This window comes from Diabrotica virgifera, chromosome 8, assembly GCF_917563875.1.
Source record: "Diabrotica virgifera virgifera chromosome 8, PGI_DIABVI_V3a".
NCBI lineage: Eukaryota > Metazoa > Arthropoda > Insecta > Coleoptera > Chrysomelidae > Diabrotica > Diabrotica virgifera.
In genome coordinates, this window is record NC_065450.1 from 7,310,324 (window position 1) to 7,335,859 (window position 25,536).

General features: G+C 32.3%; 1 protein-coding gene across 3 annotated transcripts in view; it reads right to left on the bottom strand.

The window, feature by feature from the left end:
* The window catches only part of LOC114344397 (esterase FE4-like), a 64,836-nt gene that overhangs the window by 22,363 nt on the left and 16,937 nt on the right, over positions 1-25,536 (bottom strand). For all 3 annotated transcript variants that reach the window (XM_050659652.1, XM_050659650.1, XM_050659651.1), the window contains 2 exons: positions 17,937-18,266; positions 16,496-16,646 (listed from right to left, as the gene is read on the bottom strand). In XM_050659652.1, coding sequence (XP_050515609.1) covers positions 16,496-16,646; positions 17,937-18,266 — 481 coding nt within the window. The remainder of the gene's footprint in view (positions 1-16,495; positions 16,647-17,936; positions 18,267-25,536) is intronic.

The window sequence follows — 25,536 nt, forward strand, 5'->3', positions numbered from 1 at the left end:
GGAATAGAAGCTCCAACCATAGAGGAAGTTTTCGAAGCCATTAAGGCCCAGAAAAACAATAAAGCTCCGGGAGTTGATGAAATACCAGCAGAACTATATAAGGTAGGTGGCGACCACCTAGCAAGTCACATCAACGCGCTCATCAGAGACGTATGGCAAGAAGAGAAAATACCCGACGACTGGAAGAAAAGTATAGTATGCCCGATCTATAAAAAAGGAGACAAACTCCAGTGCAAAAACTACCGTGGAATCTCTCTACTATGTACAGCATATAAAGTCCTCACGTATATTATAAACCAGCGGCTCCAACCACTAGCAGAAAATATTATTGGAGAGTATCAGACGGGCTTCCGACGGGGAAGATCGACACTGGATCAAATATTCACAGTAAAACAGATCTTGAGCAAAGCATGGGAACACGATATTGATGTTCACAACGTGTTTGTAGACTTCAAACAGGCATACGACTCAGTCAAAAGGAACAAACTATACTATATATTGGCTGAATTGGCAATACCACACAAGTTAATAAGACTCATTAAAGCCACAATGGATGAAACTCAGGCATGTGTACGAATACAAAACCACCGGACAGACTTTTTTAACATTTCGCAGGGACTAAAACAGGGAGATGGGCTGGCCCCAACATTGTTTAACCTGGCACTGGAGTATGCGGTTAGGCAAATGCAAACTGGACGAGGAAATCTACTGACCAACCGAACGGTTCAACTGGCCGCTTATGCTGATGATATTAATATTATGAGTAGAACATCAACAGGAGCACAGGAAACATATGCAGAGTTAAAAACACAAACAAAAATGCTAGGTCTGGAAATTATACAGAAAAAACAAAAATAATGACTCAGACGAGAAGAAATATAGTCCCAGAAAACATTATACATGAAGATGACATTGAAACGGTTGAAAAGTTTACATACCTGGGAGTAGAAATATATGCCGACGGATCAGAAGATGGAGAAATAAGGAAGAGAATAACGCAGGTAAACAGAGCTTATTTTGCCCTCTCCCATATATTTCGGTCAAAAAGTGTCCACCGAAATACAAAGATGAGAATCTATAAAACCTTAATTCGACCAATAACATGCTATGGCAGTGAAGTCTGGGTGCTGAAAGAAACATCCAAAAACAAACTCGACACATTCGAAAGGAAAGTACTTAGGAGAATACTAGGACCTGTGAGGGAAAACGGAATCTTCAGAAGTCGATACAACAACGAGCTTTATCAACTTTATAAGGAAACGCCCGTGTCAGACTTCATTAGATTACAAAGATTGCAATGGGCCGGACATGTGATAAGAATGGGAGAGGATAGGCTACCAAAACGAGCACTGAATGCTAGAATGCAAGGAAAGAGACCGGTTGGGAAGCCACGAAAGCGCTGGGAAGACACAGTAAACAGCGACGCACAAGCCCTTTTAGGAGTCCGTGTATGGAGAAGAGCAGCCACAGACAGGCAAGGGTGGAGGCAAAAAATAAAGGAGGCCAAGGCTCCATTTGGGCTGTAGTGCCGTAGAAGAAGAAGAATTAAATAATAAAAAGAATGCTGGAGGTAGAGAAAATGAAATTACGGAAATGATGAAAACGTTAATAACTGATAATAAAAGAAAGATAAAAACTAGAGGATATAAAAAACATGGTAGGTGAGTTGGTAGGAGAAATGAAAGAACTCAGAAAAGAGAATAGCGAGTACAAAGAAATGCTTAAACAAATAATTCAAGAAAATGAAAATTTAAAAAAGGAAATGATGAGTATGAAACAAAAGGGTTTGCCAATAAGTACGTCTGATATGGAAAAGCTTAAGAATAAAATAGGAAACTTTTTAAATAAAGAGCTACGAATAATGGCAGAGTTAAATAAAGTACAAAAGATCAACGACAATATGTGCATTATTGAGTTTAGTAAGTTTGAGGACAACCTAAGAGTACTAGAAGCAAAAAGTAATCTTAGAAGTTATAAACAACACCGCGTATACATTGAATGCGACTTTACACTTAAAGAGATTGATATGCAGAAAAATCTTAGACATATAGCAGCAAAAGAAAAGTCAAATGGCAAAAAAATAAAAATGGGTTATGGTTTTATCGTTATTAAAGACACCAAATGAAGATGTAGCTAGCCATAGTACGAATGATATAGAAATAGTCAGAGATAATGTAGCAGCAACTGGTTCAAACAAATCTAGTTAATGCAAATTCGATGATGGATATGGATACGAACGTGGCACAGATTATGGACATGACAGAATATAACAAAATCGATACGAGTCTTGACAAAAATATGCAAAAACTAAACCCTAAAGATAAAAACAATGATAGATAGATAGATAGATAGATATCTTTATTTCAAATAGGTAACCTAATATACAAATTTAACTTAAATACATTTTTTTTACATATAAAACGAAAGAAAATCAATCAATACAATGATACACAATAAAAAAATTCAATAAAAAAAATAATAAATGTAATAATAAATTAAAAAATAATAATAAATTAATAACAAATTATAATCAAAATTAATAACGAATTGTAATCAAATTAACAAGTTCACCAACCAATAAAAGTCAATAAAAATGAACAAAAATATTGTGCACGTTCTCCGCCAATTCAAATACATACTACTTTAAATTTTTAAGGAAAACCTTTAATTTATCTTTAAAACTTTTAACTGTCCTACAGTCTTTTAATTCATTAGGCAATTCATTAAATTCTCTGAAACCTCTAAATATCAATGAATTCATTGAGCTGCTATAATTCATTTTAGAAAAGTACATATATGTCGGTTCGCTAAACTCAGACGCAACTGGCTAGATATTTTAGTCGACAATTTTTTTGTTTTTTGCCAATTTTGCAAAAATTTGCAAAATTACTAACTATTTAGTGATTATTAACTATTTAGTAATTATTTTTTGCCAGTTTTACTAAAATTGGCAAAATTACCGACTAAAATATCTAGAAAGTTGCGTCTGAGTTTAGCGAACAGACTATATATATTATGTTATTTTTATTTCGAGTATCGTGTATGTGTGTATTAGGAAAATTAATAAATTGCTGAAAATAATCGGGAGCTATATTGTTTTTAATTTTATAAACCAAAATCAATGCAAAATATTGAAACCTTTGATATACCGAAAACCAGTTCAATGTATTTAGCATTAAATTTATTGGTGTCAATCTACCCATTCTTAATATTATACGCATACCACGATTTTGTAATTTTTGAAGTTGCCCCATTTTATTTAGGTTGAACAAATATAAGACTGATGCACAATAATCAAAATGAGGTTGGATTATTGAATTATATACAGCAAGTCTAGTTTCTAAAGATAAATATTTTGCTACTCTTTTAAAAAAGTATAATTTCTTGCTGATTTTTTTATGTACATAAACAAAATGATCTTCCAATGAAAGAGTGTTATCAAGTTGAAATCCTAAGTATTTAATAGTTGTTGTTATTTCAATCTTTTTCAACATTTATGGATAAATTAATGTTATTTATATTGATTTTGTTATACTTATATCTACTGGTTACAATTAGAGCTTTTGTCTTTGATACATTTAATTTTAACTTGTTTAATGTTAAATAATTATAAACAGCCTCCAGAATTGAATTCATTTTTGCCACCGCATTTTCCAAGCATACATCACTACAAGCTATTAACGTATCGTCAGCAAAAAATTGACAAACTCACAATCAACAAACAGATCTATATCATTCAAGTAGAGAATAAAAAGTAATGGCCCTAGGACACTGCCCTGAGGTACACCTAGATCAATGTTAAGGTCATCTGACATACAATTATTGAATGTAACCTTCTGCTTGCGATTTGATAGATAATTATTCAGCCAGTCAAAAATTCCACCCCTAATGCCATACTGCCACAATTTTGCCATTAAAATATTTCGGTCTATGGTCTCAAAGGCCCTCTTAAGGTCTAAGAATACAGATACTACATATTTGATTTGATCCAATTCAGTTTTAAATTTACTAATTGTCAATTGAAGTACCGAATCACAAGAGTGTTGCTTTCCGAAACCAGGTTGATTACTTATCAAAATAGCATTTGTTTTAACATGTTCAATAATTTGATCATAATATACAACAAGTTCAATCAATTTTTCAATTGGTGGTAGTGTATTGATGGGTTTGAATTCTTCAGCTTTCACTGTATTATTGATTTTTTGAATTGGTACAATTGTACTAACTTTAAGTTGATTCGGAATTTTACCAGCAGACAGACAAGTATTGATTAAATTTAATATAATATGCCCAATTGTTTCAAAAATGTCTTTGAGAATTTTAGCGTTTAATATATCATGAACTGAGCATCTACTGTCTAATTTATTAACATACATACATAATTCGTTTAAAGATACTAATTTAAATTTATTTATTGGTAGGTATAAATTACTATTTTTATTACACCAGGTTTCCCTCAAATCCAAAGCTCCAAAAATATTGTTGATACTTGCAACAAAGTAACTATTGAACTGGTTAGCGATTTCTTTGCTATCTTGACATGTTGAATACATACCTGTTTCAAATTGAACATATTGAGGTGAACCTTTGGATTTAATGTTTACTAAATTTTTTAATGTTCTCCACATTTCTTTGGGGTTGTCTCTAAATCTATCTATTTTATTAAAATAATAAAGATTTTTTTTAGTTTTTAACAAATTAACAACTTCATTACGATATCTTTTAAAATTACTCCACAACTCCTGCTTAAATGGTTCAAGTGCTGTTTTAAAAGTTCTATAAGCATTGTCACGTAATTTTATAAGAGAGTAAACTTCGTTATCAAACCAAGGTAGCTTTAAGTTAAACCGGCAGATTTGAATAGGTGCTGTTTTATTGATTTCAATCTCACAATTTAAAAATAACTCATTAAAAATCGAGTCAATATCAACAGAATTCAAATTCCAGTTATAATACATTAAATTAGTTTGAATTGTCAAAATATTACTCTGACTTAAATTTCTAAATTTCTTAACATTATAATGCTCTGTACTTTTAGTATTTCTTAGATTAACAGAAATAATGGAGTGGTCAGTTAATTTTGGAGTTTCATGAACATCTACTATGATATTATTAGTATTTGACAGGACATAATCTACCAGTGTTTTAGATACATTTGTCACTCTAGTAGGTTCTGTAACTAATTGGCAAATACCGTAGTTCAACATTTGATCATTTATTTTTTTGACATAAAAAGTTCTTGACAATTGATCTAAATTGAAATCGCCCACCAAAATGAAAGAGTGGTTCGTTGAAATAATAAAATCAAAAATATTATCCAGTTCTTCCATAAACCCAGTGCCGGATTAACCATTAGGCGGACTAGGCGGCCGCCTAGGGCCCGGGCACTCCATGGGGCCCGCATCCCACACAAATGCATTAATTAACATTTAATTATTTAAGCAGTTATTTAAAAAAAAATTAAAATGTTAAAAAAAATCAAATAGGGCTAACTGAGACAAAAAAAAAAAAAAGAAAATGGTTAATTTATGATTAACCGACAGAATATCAGAATAATACAACCGACTTCAAGACAAATTAAGCAGTTATCTTCAAAGGCATTTTTATATTCCATGTTCTAATCATTCCCTCAATTTGGTAATCAATATTGCAAGCACATTTTGATAAAACCTGGTAATTATTTTGGTATGGTACGTTTTTTTTTTCAATTTCTACCCATATCCATTCACTCACGGTAAAATATTGCAAAACCTCCGGATTTTAAAGAACCTTTGGATTTGAAACAAGAGCTTGGATTGACATGAAATTTGGTATAAGCATAGCTAACATGTCAAATAAAAAAATGATATTGTGCCAATGTGTGTTTTTGCTCTACGGTTGAGTACACCCCTTCTCGGGGGTGAAAAAATATACCGTCAAAATACGTCCGGAAGTGGATAAACTGACTAATTCTAAGCAACTTTTGTTCAATAGAGTTTTTTCATCAATTCAATACATTTAGAATTATTTGCAAGTGAATATCTTCATTTTTCAACAAAAAATAACACGTTTTTAGACGGTTTCTCGCAAATAACTCAAAAAGTAAGTATTTTATCGAAAAAATATTCTTAGCAAAAATATAGCTTTTAAAAAATGGTGTATTTGTGCAGTCTGTAGACCCAGTAGAAGCAGAGTTGTAGCTAATGAAAAGTAGGTTCTTATTTGTCAAATTCCAAATCGAATATTTCAACGTGAAATAATCAAAAAATGAAGCACTTTTCATGGAAAACTTATCATAACTTGTTTAAATGTTTAAAAAAAGCATTATTCTTGTTTTTTTAAAAACTTTCTATCATAAAAAGTAAGTAAGATACGCTCAGAATAAAGTTGATCCCATTTTTTGAGTAAAAAAAACTGGTGAAAATACTCCCCTAATTAGCATCCCAAATGAAATGAATCCTTACAGCTTCACAAGCTACTTTATTTATGTATTGTTTATATGCTCTGTAATTTTTATCGGTATAAAGTGCTTATTTATAAAAGGGCTGTAGTAGAAAGGGCTTGAACAAGTCACTAATCACGAGTGTATGCAATTTTGTTTTATTTAGCTTAATGCCTCGACAACTAATGGCCATTGGCATGGTACAGTGGATTTTTACAATCAGGTACCTAGTGTAGTGGGTAGTGTGTGTGTTGAGTAAATGTCTTGTTACTTAGCAAAGTCGTCATTGTTTTTGCAAAGAGACGCTAATTGTATCCGAACGTCTGCGGCCCCTCCGGTGAGTACCGATCCCACAAGGATAGAAACTATTTTCATTAATTAATTTTTAATAAATGAAAAATTATCTACCCAGGGTATGCAAATTTTGAACAGACATATCTTAACCAATTTTTATCTTCCAAAAAAGCAAAAACCAGAAATATTCAGAAAATCAAAACCTATATTTTTTACTTTTTAAGATTTTCGGTACCTACCACTAGGTAATAATTTTTAAGTTATTTTGAAAAAAAAAAGGATATTTTTTTTCAAAATTTAAAAAAATTTGTTTTACTTTAAACCCCAATGTTTTGAAATTATAAGCACTGTGAACCGGTGAAACTTACAGATCATATAAATAATATACTTATAAGTTTTTTCAAGATTTTTATAAATTTTCAAGATTTTTGTGCTAAAAAAAGGAATTAACATTATTTTAAGCTATACTTTTTTAACACTTTAAAAAAGTTGTGATGACTTTTCACAGAAAAGTGCTTCATTTTTTGGTAATTTACGTTGAAATATTTGATTTGGAATTTGTCGAATAAGAATCTACTTTTCATTAGCTCCACTCCAGTTCTGCTTATACTGGATCTACATACTTCATACATACACCATTTTTTAAATTTTGTATACGCTATATTATATCTAAGAATATTTTTTCGATAAAATACTTAATTTTGGAGTTATTTGCGAAAAACCGTCTAAAAAGGTGTTTTTTTTTTGTTAAGAAATGAACATATTCACTCGCAAATAACTCAAAAAGTATTGATTTAGTGAAAAAACTCGATAGAACAAAAGTTACTTAGAATTAATCAGTTATCTATTATTTTGAATGTATGTTTTTTCACCCCCGAAGGGGTGGCACTCATACCCAGGGCAAAATCACATATCGACACAATATCCCTTTTATTCTGTGGCATATTAGCTATGGAATTTTAATGAGAAGTTGTTGCGAAATGTAAAAAAAAAAGAAAAATGATATTTTTTACATTATCTTAATTTATTTTTAAAGTAAGTACTTCCCAAAACAACATAAATATCTGTAAATTTGTTTTAAGTAAACGGTCGATATAAAGGAACCTACTTCTTATGGCCGCCTAGGGCCCCATGATGCCTTAAACCGTCACTGCATAAACCTAGCATCTGACGATGAAGGCAAATGATATATGCAACCTATGTACCAAGTTGATTGTGATGGTACACGACAACCCTCACGGAATTTTCCTAATTTATTTGTTATAAAAATAAGGTCAATATTATAGTTGCAATTTGTATAATTTATTACGATAGTAGCAAAGTTCAAAGTATTGAACTCATTCGAAAGACTGCAAAGAAAGCACACGTCATTATTGAAATACGTATAGTATAACCATATATGGTGATACATATGGGCATTGTTTTTAATATAATAGATATAAATGGGAAGGTCGAGTACCTGAGACATCGTTGTGTTCGCTGAACTCTGTTAGCGCGTAGTCAGGGGATATAGTTACCGAGATATGGGTCACCTTGACCTTTCATAACGATAATGTCGGTCGACGTAATTGTAATTGTACCTTTAACCTTATAAGAATAAAGTTTATGAAGAAAGTTTAAGTTTGTTTGTTCGGGGTAATGTGTTCGTCCAGCAACCCCCAACTTCACATGGCGACCCGGCCTTAAGTTAAAGAATGGAGTTTTCTGGTTCGCATATAGATTGAGTTATGCAGCTCTACACGTAAGATGGGAAACAACCAGAACAAAGAAAAAGAGGAACAGATCTTCATAAACCAAGCAGGCAACAGCGGAGGTGTGACAGCTGAAACCGGCGAAAACGAGAAGCCATCAATCCCTGGAGTTTTGGGAATTGTATCGTTCAGCCTGGCCATAATCATCGTTGGATGGATACTGTATCGACGATGGAAGAAGCAGCTTCGACGCCACATCCGACAGGACATATATCTAAATCAATGGAAATGCTGAGGTTAGACGCCCAGAATACAGGACCAAATGCATAGACACATGTACCCATATTCGTGAGTAATTTTTCTTTTTAATACAATACAGTTTAACTGCTTATGAAGTAAGTTTGATGGCTATTTTTTTTAATTTTCATATTGAAATTTTGATTTTTTTTATTATATAATTACTCACTTACTAATTTACTGACACTTTAAATATTGACGGTTATCCAATATTATTGATCCTTTTATTTTACTTACATTTATGTTTTATTATAATATTTTATATGTTATATTTTGTTATATTTGATAAACTTAACGGCAATGATAAGCTTTACGAAGTAATTGAGACTTCGAGACACTAGGCCATATACTAGTGAGTAACGTAGTCAGGCCAAGCCGAATTTATGTTTGAGGAAAGAATTCAACGTATTGTGGAAGATATAACTATATTAAATAGGAATCTCACCAAAGACACTATAGAACGAAGGAAAAATAAGCTAATCACAGATAAATGGTTGGAAAAACTCAGGACTATCACGGAACAATTTAGGACGGTGCATAAAGTATACAAAGTTGACAGCTGTAAGGCAGCAGAAGACAAATTCATTCATTGCAGGTATTATTGCAAAAATTGGAGAAAAAATCGAAAAAGTCCAAACAGAACTACGGAAAAGACAAGTTGAACATAACAACGACAAGATGGGAGAGAAATTCGAACTGAAAACAGCAGGGAACCTGATCCCTCACATAGGAAACACCGAAGAATCAATTAGAGCATTCATAGACGCAATTGAACTGTACGATGAATTTTTAGATAATGAGGGAAAACCGCAACTAACAAAGTACCTGTTAAAGGTGAAACCAACGCAAGCAGCAAAATTACGACTGAAAACTAGTTACAACTCAAACGCGGCACTAATAACCGATATTAAAGAAAAGTTTCTAGTAAAACAATCTATCCCTGTTCTGTCAGCGGAGATCAACTCAGCGAAACAAGCGAATAGGTCAATAGAAAAATTTGGAAGAAGTTTAGAGGAGCTCATGGCAAAATTAACAATAGCACAAGCAGAGGGAAACAGAGATGTAGAAGAAGTGCTGGCCAAAGTAAACGAAAAAATTGCAATAAGCGTGTTTACTAACGGTTTAAAAAATGACGAGATAAAAACAATTTTGAAAGCCAAGAACTTTAGCACCTTAGCGGAAGCGATCACAAGCGCAAAGAACGAAGAATCGCTAACTCGAACGGAAACTGCAGGAATGTACCACATGAATAAAACATATAGAGGCGGAAGAAGAAATACAACAAACGGATAGAAAAATAGTTTTGACAGGAGAAAAGAAGGTAACAAGACATATAATTATAGAAATACAAATGAAAACGAAGTAAGACAATATCATAACAAAGGTAGGTCTCAAAGAAAAAGAGGAGCAGGACATGGTCAACGAGGGGAAATAATAATTGGTCGCAAGGTAGAAACCCCAGCAACAGAAATTCACCAGGAGCATATTTCGCAACAGAGGAGCAGCCCCGTCAAGAGCAGCCACACACAAGCACAATACAAGAAGTAGATTTTTTTCGTGGCCCATCGAATAGAGGCAGATAATTCCACAGCAAGTGGATTAAATTATATTAATGTTTATTACAGAGGAAAACGCAAAAAACTATTAATTGACACTGGCGCAACAGTCAGCGTGTTATTTGAAGAATGTTTAGATAATAACTACACCGACATAAACAAAACCCGACGTATTAGCTTGCGAGGCGTTACCGGAAAAACTGTATTTACAAGGGGAACCTTATTGTGTGACCTATAAATATTATATAACTCAGAGAAGATAACGTTGACACAGGAATTTGCAGTTATGAAAAGTTTCACAAATAAAGTCGATGGAGTCATTGGCAGCGATTTTTTATACCAATATTTTGCTACAATAAATTACGAAACTTTAAAATTATCGTTACATGTAGAAGGAATGAGAAGAGATTTGGAAATGCTATCTATGGGAGAAATTTGTACGATAATAATACCTAGGATATGTGAAAATTTTTTTTTCCAAATCGGGACACACTACGGAGATTTTGTAACTATACCACAGGAGATAGCGGAAGGAATTTCCTCGGCAGGAACAGTCTCAAAACCAGTCGACGGAAAAATACCAATAAGGATATTAAATATCAATGATAGAGAAATAATTGTTAAGAATTTTAGACCGAAGGTCGAAAGATTAGACAAGTTCGACGTTTTCTACATGGGAGAATCAAAACAATTGGTGAGTCGTGCCGAAAGACTTTTGAATATAATAAACACAACAAATTTATCGCTAGAGGAAAAAAGAGCAATATAAAAAATATGTGTAAAATATTCCGATGTGTTTTTCTTAGAGGACGATCCATGCAAAACAACGGACGTATACAAAGCAAAAATAAAATTGCAAAAAGGAGTATCACCTGCTTATACAAAACCGTATAGATTACCACATGGACAAAAAACGGAAGTTAATAGACAAGTAGACAAAATGTTAAAAGACGGGATTATTGAAAATGCAGTATCAGAATTCTTATCTCCACTGCTTATAGTGCCAAAGAAAAACGATGAAAATGGAAACAAGAAATGGAGAGTTGTGTTAGATTATAGACTTACAAACAACAAAATTGAGAATGACAGATTTCCATTACCATGCATAGAAGAAATCCTAGACGCTTTATCAGGAGCAACATATTTTTCACATTTAGATTTATACCAAGGATATTACCAAATAGAACTCGATTCTAAGTCCAGACCGTACACAGCATTCGCAACCGATAGAGGTCAATATCAAATGACACGACTTCCGATGGGGTTAAAGACAAGCCCTGGATGTTTCTCACGAGCCATGACTATGGCAATGTCAGGTTTAAATTATGAAAACATGTTTATATATCTTGATGATTTGATAGTCTTTGGCAACAGTCTACAACAGCATAATCAGAATTTAGTGAAGGTATTAGAGCGACTAAGGAAAGTAAATCTGAAATTAAATCCAATTAAATGCGAGTTTATGAAAAAAGAACTATTATATTTAGGACACAAGATTTCGAATAAAGGTATAGCACCAGATCCGGAAAAGATCACCGCATTGGAACAATATCCAATACCACAAAATACAAAAGAAGCAAGAAGATTCGTAGCCTTTGCAAATTATTACAGAAAACATATCAATCATTTTGCAGAAATAGCCGCACCGCTAAATAGACTATCAAGGAAAAATGTAAAATTTGAGGGGACAACAGAATACCAAAAAGCTTTTGAAAGCCTCAAAACGTCATTATCAAACCCCCCGTAATGGAATTCCCACATTTATCGGAGGAGAACACGTTTATTCTATGGACAGATGCATCTGGCACCGCACTAGAAACAACTTTGTCAAACGGGAATGACAAACCGGTAGCATTTGCCAGTAGAACACTTAATAAAGCGGAAATAAATTATCCTACGATAGAAAAAGAATTACTGGCAATAGTATGGAGCATCGCTAAATGGAGACATTACCTTCTACAGAAAGAATTTATTATTTTGACAGACCACCGACCATTTTTGTACCTATTTGGTATGACAAACCCTTCCAGCAGGTTAACCAAATTTAGATTAAAGTTAGAAGAATACGACTTTACAATTAGATACGTGAAAGGAGCTGAAAATGTAACAGCTGACGCCTTATCACGAATAGAAGTTACATCAGAAGAACTAAAGCAACTAAATAAGCACTCAGAGAAAAGTATATTAGTGATGACGAGAGCACAAACGAAAAATCAGGAGGAAATCGTCGATTCGAAGAACGAATGGACTGATCAACCAGACGTAGTCGAATTGTTGAAATTCCCGAAAAGTGTGGTAGAGGTAAAACTGATAGACAAGGACGATTGCAAAGCAATGAAGCTAGATTCTGCTGAAGAAAATACAAATAGTAGTATATTGTATAACAAAGAAGACGATATTATTTATCTGATTCGAGATTTTCGATCAACGTCTGCACTACGAGCGTCGTTGAGAAACTCGACATATCAAGAACCTCGATCAACGTCTGCGCTACGAGCATCGTTGAGAGCCTTGATTCAAATGTGCATTTCAATTATCTCTGACAGTTACGACGTAATATGTATAGAGGGTACCAATAATCCCACCAGTAAACTGGACTACCAGTAAACTGGACTACCAGTAAACTGGACTACCACTATATAAGGCAAATTGATCCTTAAAACGTAATAACTTTGTTCCGATCAGAAATTACTAAACTAAAAAAGAACTGGAAAACATTAAATGCTCCACCAACACCTCCAAGAGTCAGAGCATAAGCTTAACTACAGAGAAAAGCGAGCTGTTTTGAAAGAAGTAGGCCTTTTTGTCCACCATTTACAATCATGAAACTTAAAAGGCACAAAGAAAATGTTAATACTAGAAGAAGTCAACAATAAAAACATACCAACCATAGCGGTCTAAAGGCAGTCGAAGAACAAATCTCAACAATCTCATACACAATACATACGCACACAACATACAAACATGCACTTTACATAAATTTAAAAGACCTAATTCCTACAACCTCATCTGCGATACTGATTTCACAAACAAATTAACACAAAGTAATACAGAAACAGTTAGAATTTTTAATACTAATTACTGGGGTATTATAAAAGAGCAAATCAAAAAATCTAGGTAATTCAATATTCCACTGTACACATGCTTTATATCAGTGGTTTTCAATGTTTTTCAGTCATGTATCACCAAATTATTTTAAAATTATTCTTGGTACCACCTAGATGAAATACCTATGGAACTTACTAATCTAACTAACTGCGAATATGCTGGATTTTGCATGTGTTTTTGTGTTTTATGTACCACCCCAAATAATGATATGTACCACCGGTGGTACATGTACCACAGATTGAGAACCCGTGCTTTATATATTACCGTAAAGCATTAGACAGGGTCAAGTGGAGACACTTATGACGAATACTAGAAGAGATAGGCGTACCACACCTTATTTCGCTTATAATTATAACTAAACTACATGAACGTACTACTGGATCAGTTAAAGTGCTTGACACATTTTCAAACGAATTTCATCCAGAACGGGGTGTCAGACAAGGATGTATACTATCTTCACAATTATTTAATATACATGGGGAGCATATTATGAGAAAAGCTCTTGACGGACGGGAAAACAGCATCTCAATAAAGGGTCATAAAATAAACAACCTTCGTTTCGCAGATGACAGAGCTCTTCTTGCAAATAGTCAAGCAGTGCTGATTGACCTTATACAAGTGGCCGCAAACGAAAGTCAAACAAGTAATTGGACTTCCTAAGTCCTAGGTTTTCACCCAAAGTAATCGGAAGTAGAACTGGAAGTCGATATTTGAACGCTTCGTGTAACTTTGCGTCGATCGATATACGATTTTACTAATTTTGAGTAATTTTGACTAAACTTTGGGTCATCGTTATTTAAACAGGAATGAATTCAAAACAGGAACTAAAAATTAAAACTCAACTTTTTAATACGCTTCGATTTATGTGCTACATGTACTATTTCTGCGACTATAACGGCATTTCTGATTAGAACTTGTTAAGCGGAAATGATATAAAAGCCAAAACCAAAATTTTTTCTTATCTTGCTAAAGCACGTCGAATGATATATCGCTTATACTATTTCGGTGACTTTAGAACAGTTCATACTGTAGCAACTCTAAAACCGGAAGTCCGATGTCAAATGTCTCATCTTTAATACCGTCATTGGGTTATAAGCTTTCATTCGATACCTCATTTGTTATTCTATCTGTATTAATAATGGAGGAGTTGTATTCGCGGACGGAAAGACAGATGAACAGACAGTCATGAAACCGGAAGTATATATTTGTTCTCTTCTTGCGAAGTAGCGTCGAATAATATAGCACGTGTATTATTCCGGTGAATTTAAAACAGTACTTCTGGTCTCATTTCTAAAGCCGGAAGTCCTAGGTCAAATTTCGCACATTTAGTACCATCCTTGGATTATAAGCTTTCATTCGACACCTCAATTGTTATTCTACCTGGTATAGTGACGGAGCAGTTATATTCGCAGTCGGACGGACAGACAGCCTAGGTCAAATTTCTCACATTTAGTACCATCCTTGCATTATAAAATTTCATTTTACACCACATTTGTTATTCCACCTGGTATAATTACAGAGGAGTTATATTCTCAGTCGAACGTACAGACAGCCTAGGTCAAATATCTCACATTTAGTACCATCCTTGCATTATAAGCTTTCATTTGACACCTCATTTGTCATTCTACGTGGGGTTAAGACGGAGCTGCTATATTCGCGGTCGGACGGACCGACGGACAGACAGCCTAGGTCAAATATCTCACCTTTAGTACCATCCTTGGATTATATGCTTTCACTTCACCTCATTTGTCATTCTACTGGTATAATGACGGAGGAGTTATATTCGCGGTCGGACGGACCGATGGACGGACAGCCTAGGTCAAATATCTCCTCTTTAGTACTATCCTTGGATTATAAGCTTTTATTTGACACTTGATTTGTCATTCTACCTGGTGTAATGACGGAGGAGTTATATTCGCGTTCGACAGACCGACGGACAGACAGCCTAGGTCAAATATCTCACCTTTAGTATCACCCTTGCATTATAAGCTTTCATTTGACACCTCACTTGTCATTCTACCTGGTATAATGACGGAGGAGTTGTATTCGCAGTCGGACGGACAGAGGTACTGACAGCCTAGGTCAAATTTCTCACATTTAGTACCATACTTGCATTATAAGCTTTCATTTGACACCTCATTTGTCATTCTACCTGGTGTTATGACGGAGGAGTTATATTTGCGGTCGGACGGACCGACGGACAGACAGCCTAGGTCAAATATCTCACTTTTAGTACCATCCTTGGATTATACGCTTTCACTTGACACCTCATTTGTCATTCTACCTGGTATAATGACGGAGAAGTTATATTCGCGGTCGAACAGACCGACGGACAGACAGCCTAGATCAAATTGATCACTTTTAGTACTATTCTTTAATTATAAGCTTTCATTTGACACCTCATTTGTCATTCTACCTGGTATAATGACGGAGGAGTTATATTCGCGGTCGGACGGACCGATGGACAGACAGCCTAGTTCAAATATCTCCTCTTAATACTATCCTTGGATTATAAGCTTTTATTTGACACCTGATTTGTCATTCGACCTGGTGTAATGACGGAGGAGTTATATTCGCAGTCGGACAGACAGATTAGGTCAAATATTTCACCTTAAGTATTTTCCTTGTATTATAAGCTTTCATTTGACACCTCATTTGTCATTCTAGCTGGTATATTGACGGAGAAGTTGTGACTACAGACAGACAGACAGACAGACGGACAGACGGATGTAGATAATTCAAAATTTTCACATTTTTTCAAAATTGGGTGAAAACAATATTTGGTGTGCAATTAAACATATCAAGGACAAAGAACGTGACAGTGGATAGATTACATAACAATCATCATAACACACATAACCATAATTGATAGGCTTGAGTTCCATAATCGCTGTAATTTTTTTTCTGTGGCTTTCTATTGGTTAGAATCTCTATGAATGAAATAATCAGGATAATCTTTTTGAAAACAAAATCCGGACTGGAAATCTAAACCTCAAACATTAGTTAATTAAAAATGTAATTTTCATTGCACCAAGCATTATTGTGGATCAATCCCATACAAACATTACTTAAATTATATTATGTGTTGTAAAGAATACAAAAACAACTATGACTAAATTTTTTGTTACCTGGCATATCACTGAAACCGTTGGCACGTTTAAGGAAATTTAGTCCGGCATCTAGACTCATAAGATATAAATAAACAGGTTCAGTTTGGGCTTTTGCATGAAGCTTAGCAGTTCCAACCACTGGTGCAGTGTAGGTACCATCAGTTGCCATCTAAAAAAGTAAGTTAACAATGTTAGTGAATAAATAAAAGCCAATGTAAGTCTACTCTTTTTAGTTACTAATTTTGCTAAGCAAATGAAAGAAGTGAAAAAAAAGTGTTTAAAGATTTACCCACTTTAATATATTTTTTTAATTTCCTTCATTTATTCAAGTGTGTACAAAATTTATCAGTCTTTCAACTAAAAAAGAATTTGAATTGCTCTTCTCACTATATCATTATAGATATCGTTGGTAAACTAGGGTCGCAACTGCAATAACGGTCTTTTCCGGGAAAGCAGTAACGTGTTGGCCAGTATAAAGAAATGTATACAAAGAAAACAGTTACCGGAATAGGGACGTTAAGAAAACTGTCAGTATTAGAAAAAATCGAAACGTTGAAAAAAAATGTGAAGAAATACACAGATATATGGCTGGAACTCGAATGTCTGAAACATGAAAGTTTATAGGAAACCTGAGAAAAGATGAAATGACCACAAAGAAACAGAGAGATTAAACCTAAACCCCACAAGTATGTCAGAGTGAGAAGAATATTACCAATTAGTTCAGAAGACTCACAACTCCTCCGTTATTAGATCAGATAGAAGGACAAATGAGGTGTCGAATGAAAGCTTATAATCCAAGGGTGGTATTAAATGTGAGAAATTTGACTTCGGACTTCCGGTTTGAGAGTTGTAGCCGGAAGTACTGTTATATAGTGGCCGAAAGAGTTCAAACGATATATAATTCGACGGGCCTCAACAAGACGAAAATAAATGTATATTTCCGGTTTCATGTTTGTCTGTCCACGAATATAACTCATTCGTTCTTTAGAACTGATAGAATGACAAATCAAACGTTGAGTTAGAACTTATAACTCAAGGATATAATTAAAGTTGAGAAATTTGACTTCGGACTTTCGGTTCCAGAGTTGCAACCGGAAGTACTGTTTTAGGGTTTCCGCAATATTGCAAGCGATATTTTAGTCGCTACGCCTTAGCAAGACGAGAATAGATAAATATGGGTATGTGATATATCAATTATCGCTTATTGAAAAAAGTCGAGCTGAAATATTTAGTTCCCGATTTGATGTCGTTTCCTGTTAAAAAGTTTTGACCGGAAGTTTGGCAAAAATGACTCAAAATTAGAGAAATCGTTCATCAATCGACGTAAAGTTACACAAATAGTTCAAAATATTGCCTTTCGGTTCTATTTCTGGTCATGTTGAGTGAAAATCTATAGGACTTACGAAGTCCATTTGCTTGTTTTTAATTTAATTAATTTAATTTTTTTGGTAATACTTACCACATACTTGGCCATTTCATCTGCATTTTCGGTGAAGTAGAACTTCTTGAGTTTCTCTTTAATCAACTCCTTCTTAGGGTCTTTATTTTCTATCGCCATATGCGGGTGAACAAACTTGTAGAGATTGAAATAATCTGGTTTTAATCCTTGTTTCGTTTCCTTTTGTTGATATATTTCGTGTAATATGCCCTCCATATTAGTGTAACCAATCATTAATGGAATCTTGTGATAATGACCCTTAGCTATTAAATCTTGTGGTAAAGATGTTAAAACGGCTGTTTCATTTGGCTTCTCTATTGTAGGGGCTACTTTAAGGTGTAGTTCATATTTCTATATAAAATATAAAAAAAATATGGTTCATTTCACGAATATATGACTGTTTTGGATTATCGCAACAACGAATATTTTAGTGTACAACATAAGAAGTACGAAACTAAATGGCTCTAATAATTATTCCAATAAACAACAATGTAATTTGCAATTTACTTTCGTTCTTCATATTTTGCACAATAAAATATTCGTTGTCGAGATAATCCAACACAGTCATATGTTCGTGGAATAGGGTAGGTATAGTTATTTTGTTAGTTAATTTAAAATATTATTTTAAATTGTTGTTTAAATTAGGTGTAAAATGGAGTGGTATCAAATGGATTCGTTATAAGCGATGCTCCTTTTGAGCGTAGTTCGTAAATAGATATACAGGGTGCGCCAAACCTCTGGTTTTCTTTGATTACGGCTAAACTATGAGATATACAAAAAAATGTTTATAACAAAACTAATGTGTATCAAAGAGGTCTATAATTTAAAATTATTTTCGATTATACAGGTTGAGTCAGAACGACGGTATGAACCAAAGTTGTATTTTTTTAAATAGAACGCCCTGTATATTAAATCGTTTTTAAATATACTATTTAAAAATATGAAAAATTTGTGTAGGTTCTTATAGGCCTAAAGTTAATAAATTTCGAAATATTTACATTTTTATTGAGAAAAATGGTAATGTTTATAGGGTTGTGGATTATGTTTTCAAGGTAGTAAAAATTTAAGTGATAGGTCAATGTTTTTATAATATAGTGTTATTTTTAAATAATTTAATATCTTTTACTTTTAGCCATAAAATATACAGTGTGATCACTATTTGCAAATACAAAATTTTCTCAATTTTTTTAAATGGGACACCCGGTATATTAGTTTTGCATTTTGTAGTAAATATTACAACCTTTCTTTTGGTATAAGGTTGTATGTACCTAGCATGTTTCGTTTTGTAGATATTTTAAAAAGCTCTAGATTTTATGTTTTTGCGGATTTTTAATTAAAAAATTTTTGGCAAAAAAATTAATATAATCTGGTTTTAGAAACATACACTAAAATATCAAATATGAAGATAAAACGTAATTAAAGATTAAAATAAATCGTACGCTAGTACAATTTAATTGAATTTAATAACTTTAAATTATTTTACAAAAAATATTTTACCATACTAATGAATGCACAAATTAGTTACTACATTAAATAAATAACCAAATTTTAAATCTACCTTAGTAATTTTTCTACAACAGCAACTTTCCTGTACCAAATTAATTGTTAGTTATATTGTATTTATTTAAACTTTTAATTTACCTTTTAAATTTACTTACATATAATACATCTTGAGAATATAATACCTAATCATTATAAAGTATGCTTTAAAACAAATGAATGTTAAATGTATGAGCCAAATTATTTATTAATATAAATAGTATTTACTGGTGTCACAAAAGCTGGTAATACTTTTGTAGTTGAAATTTTTGTAACAATTTTTTATATTTGTAATATGTTACTATTTACACCACTATAGACTGGGACTTGGGACTTTTGACTTTTTTAAAACTAAATTGATGTTGCTCTGAAAATACAAAGTTTATTAATTTTACAATATTTACAAACTTAAAATTATACTACCTGAAAATACAAAGAAACAACAATTTAAGCTAATTATTCTACATTAATAAATTCTTATTATTTATGACATTAATTAATTTTAAAGAAAGTTTGTTCATGACATTTTGTCACTGTCACGTCACTTTATCTTGCTACTTGGCTAGTGTCTCAGCTACTTGCTTCAAAACAAAATTAAAGAGAATCTCGACAGCAGATATTGTATGTCGGGATTCCTCTTTACATCTCGCCCTCTTCAGGTGAGAACTGGACAGGTATTTGTGTGTTCATTTTTGGATTCTTCAAACAACGGTGTTAGTTTTGTAATGTGGAACAGGTTTGACTCTTCTTTACTGTGTCCAGTGTCCAATTCGTAGATATAATTCGACCATTTCTTCTTAATTGTGTACGGTCCAATTCTCAATTCGTTTAGTTTTGCTCTGTTTAATTTATTACAATTTTCCACGTATACTTGGTCTTCAACATTTAGTTGTAGGTCTTTTCGATGTGCATCAAATCTTCTTTTGTTGTATTCATGTGATTTTAATGTATATTTCAATGCTAATTTTCTACTTTACTTAATTTTTCTTGTGTGAGTGTAGGTCTTATTTCATCAGGTAGTATGTTTGTGTTTTCACCTTCTACTAGATATCTTGGAGAAAACCTTGTTATCGTATGCTCTGTTTTATTGTAGGCTGCTACACATTTTTGTGCAACTGTTGCCCATGCAACTTTGTTTTTTGTTTCATTTATTTTACATCTTATTTTATTTACGAGCGTTTGGTTTACTCTTTCATTCAGCCCATTAGAAAATGGTGCATCAACAGCAGTGAATACTAGTTTTGTATTATTATTCTTAAGAAATTGTTTGTATTCTTTCGAGTTTATTTCAGGGTATTGATCTGCTAACACTATGTCGACTTGGTAATTGTCTGTTACCATTTTTGTCAATTTTATAAAGTCCATTGCATTTTGATTCTGAGATGTTAAAATATAAACGTACCTTGTAAAATGGTCAATTAATATCTGGAGGTACTTCTTTGTTGACCGACATCCACCAAATCCTCCAACTGTGTCTATAGAAACTATTTCAAATGGTCGTTTTGCTGGACCTAAATGTGACATCCATCCATATTTGGGTTTTCTTCTTGATTTGTTTTTCAAACAAATTTCACAGTTATTGCATATTTTTCTTATGTTTTTTAACAAGTTTTTTGCTGTATAAAATGGAGTTATCTTGTTTATCATCTGTGTTTGTCCTAAATGGCAGTAGGTGTAATGTGTCCTTTTTATTAGATCTATACTAAATTTTTCTGATATTAAAATTTTGTCTCTTTTTCTTATTTTTCTATAATAGATTCCACTCTTAAATGTCAAATTACTATTGTGTAAATCTCTTTGATCTTGTTTTATCTCTGCGATATCTATTAAGTTAATTTTTCTTATGGATTCACTCATTTGTAAATCACTATAATAGTGGTTTACAAACTGAAGAAAATCGTCCAAATTTTCCTCTGGTTCTAATACTGGATTTCTGCTCAGACAGTCCGCTTCTTGGTTTGTTGCCGCTGGATTATATTTAACACTGAAGTTGTACTGTGATAAGTATTAAGCCAAATCACCTAATTCTTCATCAGTTCTAGCTTTAAAATTCATATTTTCTAAGGATTTATGGTCAGAATATACCTTAAATTCTTTGCCCATTAGCCAATGTTGCCAATATTTTACAGCTTCTTTTATGGCTAAGCGTTCTAGACATATTGCTTTTTTCTTATTTTGTGCTTTTGTTAATTTTTTTTGAAAAATACTCCACTGGTCTACTATTACCATTTTCATCGTCCTGTTTTAGCACAGCTCCCACACCAATCATGCATGCATCTGTGTAGATTTTAATTGGGACATTTGGGTCAAATATCTTCAGAATTGGTTGCGAACACAACCAATTTTTTATATTATCGAAGGCTTCTTGACATTCTTTTGTCCAGATGAACTTAACATCTTTCCTTAATAGTCGATATAGCGGTTCAAGTATAACTGCTCTGTGTGGTATAAATTTTTGATGAAAATTTATTTTTCCCAAAAATTGACGGATATTTTTTTTCTTTTCCGGAACTGGAAAATCTTTTACAGCGGCCAGGTATTCTTTTAATGGTCTTACCAAATTCTTTTCGATAATATGACCCAAGTATTTTGCACTATTTTTCGCAAATGAGCATTTTGAAAATTTTAGTTTAAACCCTTCTTTCATAATTGTTTCCAATAATGTAGATATATGTGAAATGTGATCTGTGAATGTCTTTGAGATTATTATAATATCATCAATAAAGTTTATTGCAAAATCTGACATTTTATATTTTTTTATTGTGTTACTCAGTATTCTTTGAAAAATGGCTGGTGATGTCTTCAATCCAAATGGTAGACAGGTCCATTGGAAGTGACCCTCTTGTGTTACAAATGCTGTTTTATGTTTATCTTCAATTTTCATTGGAATTGACCAGAATGCAGGGTTAATATCTAATGTTGTAAAGTTATTACAGTTTACTGTTTTTATTATTAAATCTTCTATCAATGGAAAAGGCTGTGATTAAGGTGTGACTATTTTGTTAAGTTCTCTAAAGTCTATACACCGTCTTGATTTTTTCCCTCTTCTTTTTTATATGCCAATGTAATGGGAGCAGCAAAAGGACTATATGATTCTTCAATTAAACCCTTTTCCAATAATTTTGCTACTTGATTTTCAATCTCTTTCCTGTCCTCCATTGTGCATCTGTAGGGGCGTTTGTAACAGTATTTTTCTACCATTAGATCAATGTGGACTTCATAATCTTTAACTGTACCAACATCATATTTATCCTTGGCAAATAGCGTTGTATATTTATCAATTATTTCTTCAATTTTAGCTTGTTTATCTGAATCCAGATGATTTTTTAATATTTCAAACTGATCAATATTTAAATTTTCATTGAAATTAATTTTATATCTTTTTTTGTTTATGTCACCTAGTACATCAGGAATTTTGACATATTTATCTTTTCCTGGTGATTCTATATTTCTATCATTGTTAATATGTATAATCTCTAGTCTCTCATTGTGACTTATATTAAATTTTAAACAACAGTCCAAACCAGCTAAAAAATCATACTTAAATTCTTCATTTTCTATAACAAAAACATTCATTTCTTTTTCAACGTCTAAAATTTTTAATTTTAATGTAACCATACCTTTTGTTTTTGGACTACCATTAATTGTGTTTAGATTAACTCAATGTTTAGTATTCCATTCCTTCTGTTTTATTTTCAATATTTTTGAATTTATCAGTGACACATTGGATCCTGGATCATATAGTGCATTCACATTCAGTATGTTGTTTATTTTTACGTTGAACACAATTAATGGTATTATTGTAAGTTTTTTGGATTCTCGTTGCTCAATTCCACTTCTAACATTGCATTGTTATTTATTGTCCTCACTTGACCAGCTTTATCTCTTTTTTTTTAAACCAGCAATTCTCCTCAGAATGGAACCGTTTTCCTTTATTTGCATTTTCGCATATTTTACAAGGAGTTTTTTCCTCTGATTGCTTGAATTTATTTTCTGCATATTTTTTCTCTTTCATTAGACTTCTAGTTGCAAGGTGTTCAAGTTTACCTATCTTATTGTACAAATCTTGGGTACCTTGCAATATTTCTCTATCAATTTCATCTGCAACATTATTTGGTAGGCCAATAGCTATTAGATCTATTAATGTGCTTGTGTCAATGGATTTACTCACCTGCAGTAGTAGCTTTTCCTTTTTTATTGCATATTCTAATAAGGAACCAGTCTGGTATTTAAATGTGTGAGCATATCGGATTTGACACCACCCTTTACTTCCAAAAGTGTCACAAAAATTATTTTTCCATTCTTCCCAATCTGATTCTACTGTAAATTTTAATATCATACAGCTATACCAGTCTATACTTGCCTTTTCAAGGAAAAATTTTAAAATTTCAATATTTTTCTTTTCTTCTAGTATTAAACAACGTTCGCATTCTTTTTCAAATTCAGATAGCCATTGGTTTGCGTTTATATTTTTTCCATCAAATTTTTCAATCATAAAATCTTTTGCTATCTTGCTTAAATTCTGAATTTCACATTTTTGTTCTTTACTTTCCATCACTTTTTTCAATAGTTTTTGTATTGTGTCAACTTGAACTTTTGATGTAAGTTCACTATCACTCTCTGTCAGTTCTTCTAAATATTGATTCTCAAAATATAAATTTTCATCTTTATCTAGATAGCTTTTTGATAATTCTTCTGTTAAGGTTATCCACACTTTTCTAGATTGATTTCTTTTCTCTATAGAGTTTTTTAATCTTGTATATACCTGTGTTTTGCACATTTCCTTGTGCAAATTTGCTGGCTGAAATTCATCTGGTAATAAAAAGGTTTTTCCATCTGGTGTGCCAATTGAAGTTATACACATTATATTTGTTTTTCCATATTGTGCTCCTACCATTTTAAAGTCAAACCTTAATTTTTCCATTTTTGAGTGTACTTAAGCAAAATTGTTGTTTTGTAATGTGTTACTTTTTACACCACTATAGACTGGGACTTGGGACTTTTGACTTTTTTTAAAACTAAATTGATGTTGCTCTGAAAATACAAAGTTTATTAATTTTACAATATTTACAAACTTAAAATTATACTACCTGAAAATACAAAGAAACAACAATTTAAGCTAATTATTCCACATTAATAAATTCTTATTATTTATGACACTAATTAATTTTAAAGAAAGTTTGTTCATGACATTTTGTCACTGTCACTTCACTTTATCTTGCTACTTGGCTAGTGTCTCAGCTACTTGCTTCAAAATAAAATTAAAGAGAATCTCGACAGCAGATATTGTATGTCGGGATTCTTCTTTACATATTTTAAATTTTTATTTTTCAACCGAACAATTGGTGGATATGACATTTGTTTTGGGCGAAACCATTAGAAATTATTACCAGCTTTTTTGACACGAGTAGGTACATAGATACTATTTACTTCTTAATATACTTCCATAACGTTCATTTGTTTCAAAGCATACTTTATACGTTCTCAAGATGTAGGTAAATTAAAAAGTTATTAACTGATCTTACTCGTAAATACAATATAACTAACAATTAATTTGCTATAGGAAAGTTGCTGCGGTAGAAAAATTACTACGGTTGACTTAAAATTTGGTTGTTTATTTAATTTAGTAACTAATTTATGCATTAATTAATATGATAAAATATTTTTTGTAAAATAATTTAAAGTTATTAAATTCAATTGAATTGTACTAGCATACGATTTATTTTAATCTTTAATTACGTTTTTATTTTCATATTTTATATTTTGGTGTATGTTTCTAAAACCAGATTATAATTATCTTTTTTTTGCAAAAAATTTTTTAAATAAAAAATCTGCAAAAACGTGAAATCTATAGTTTTTTTAAAATATCTACAAAACGAAACATGCTAGGTACATACAACCTTATACCAAAAGAAAGGTTGTAATATTTACTAAAAAATACAAAACTAATATACAGGGTATCCCATTTAAAAAAAAATGAGAAAATTTTGTATTTGCCAATAGTGATCACACTGTATATTTTATGGCTAAAAGTAAAAAATATTAAATTATTTAAAAATAACACTATATTTTAAAAACTTTG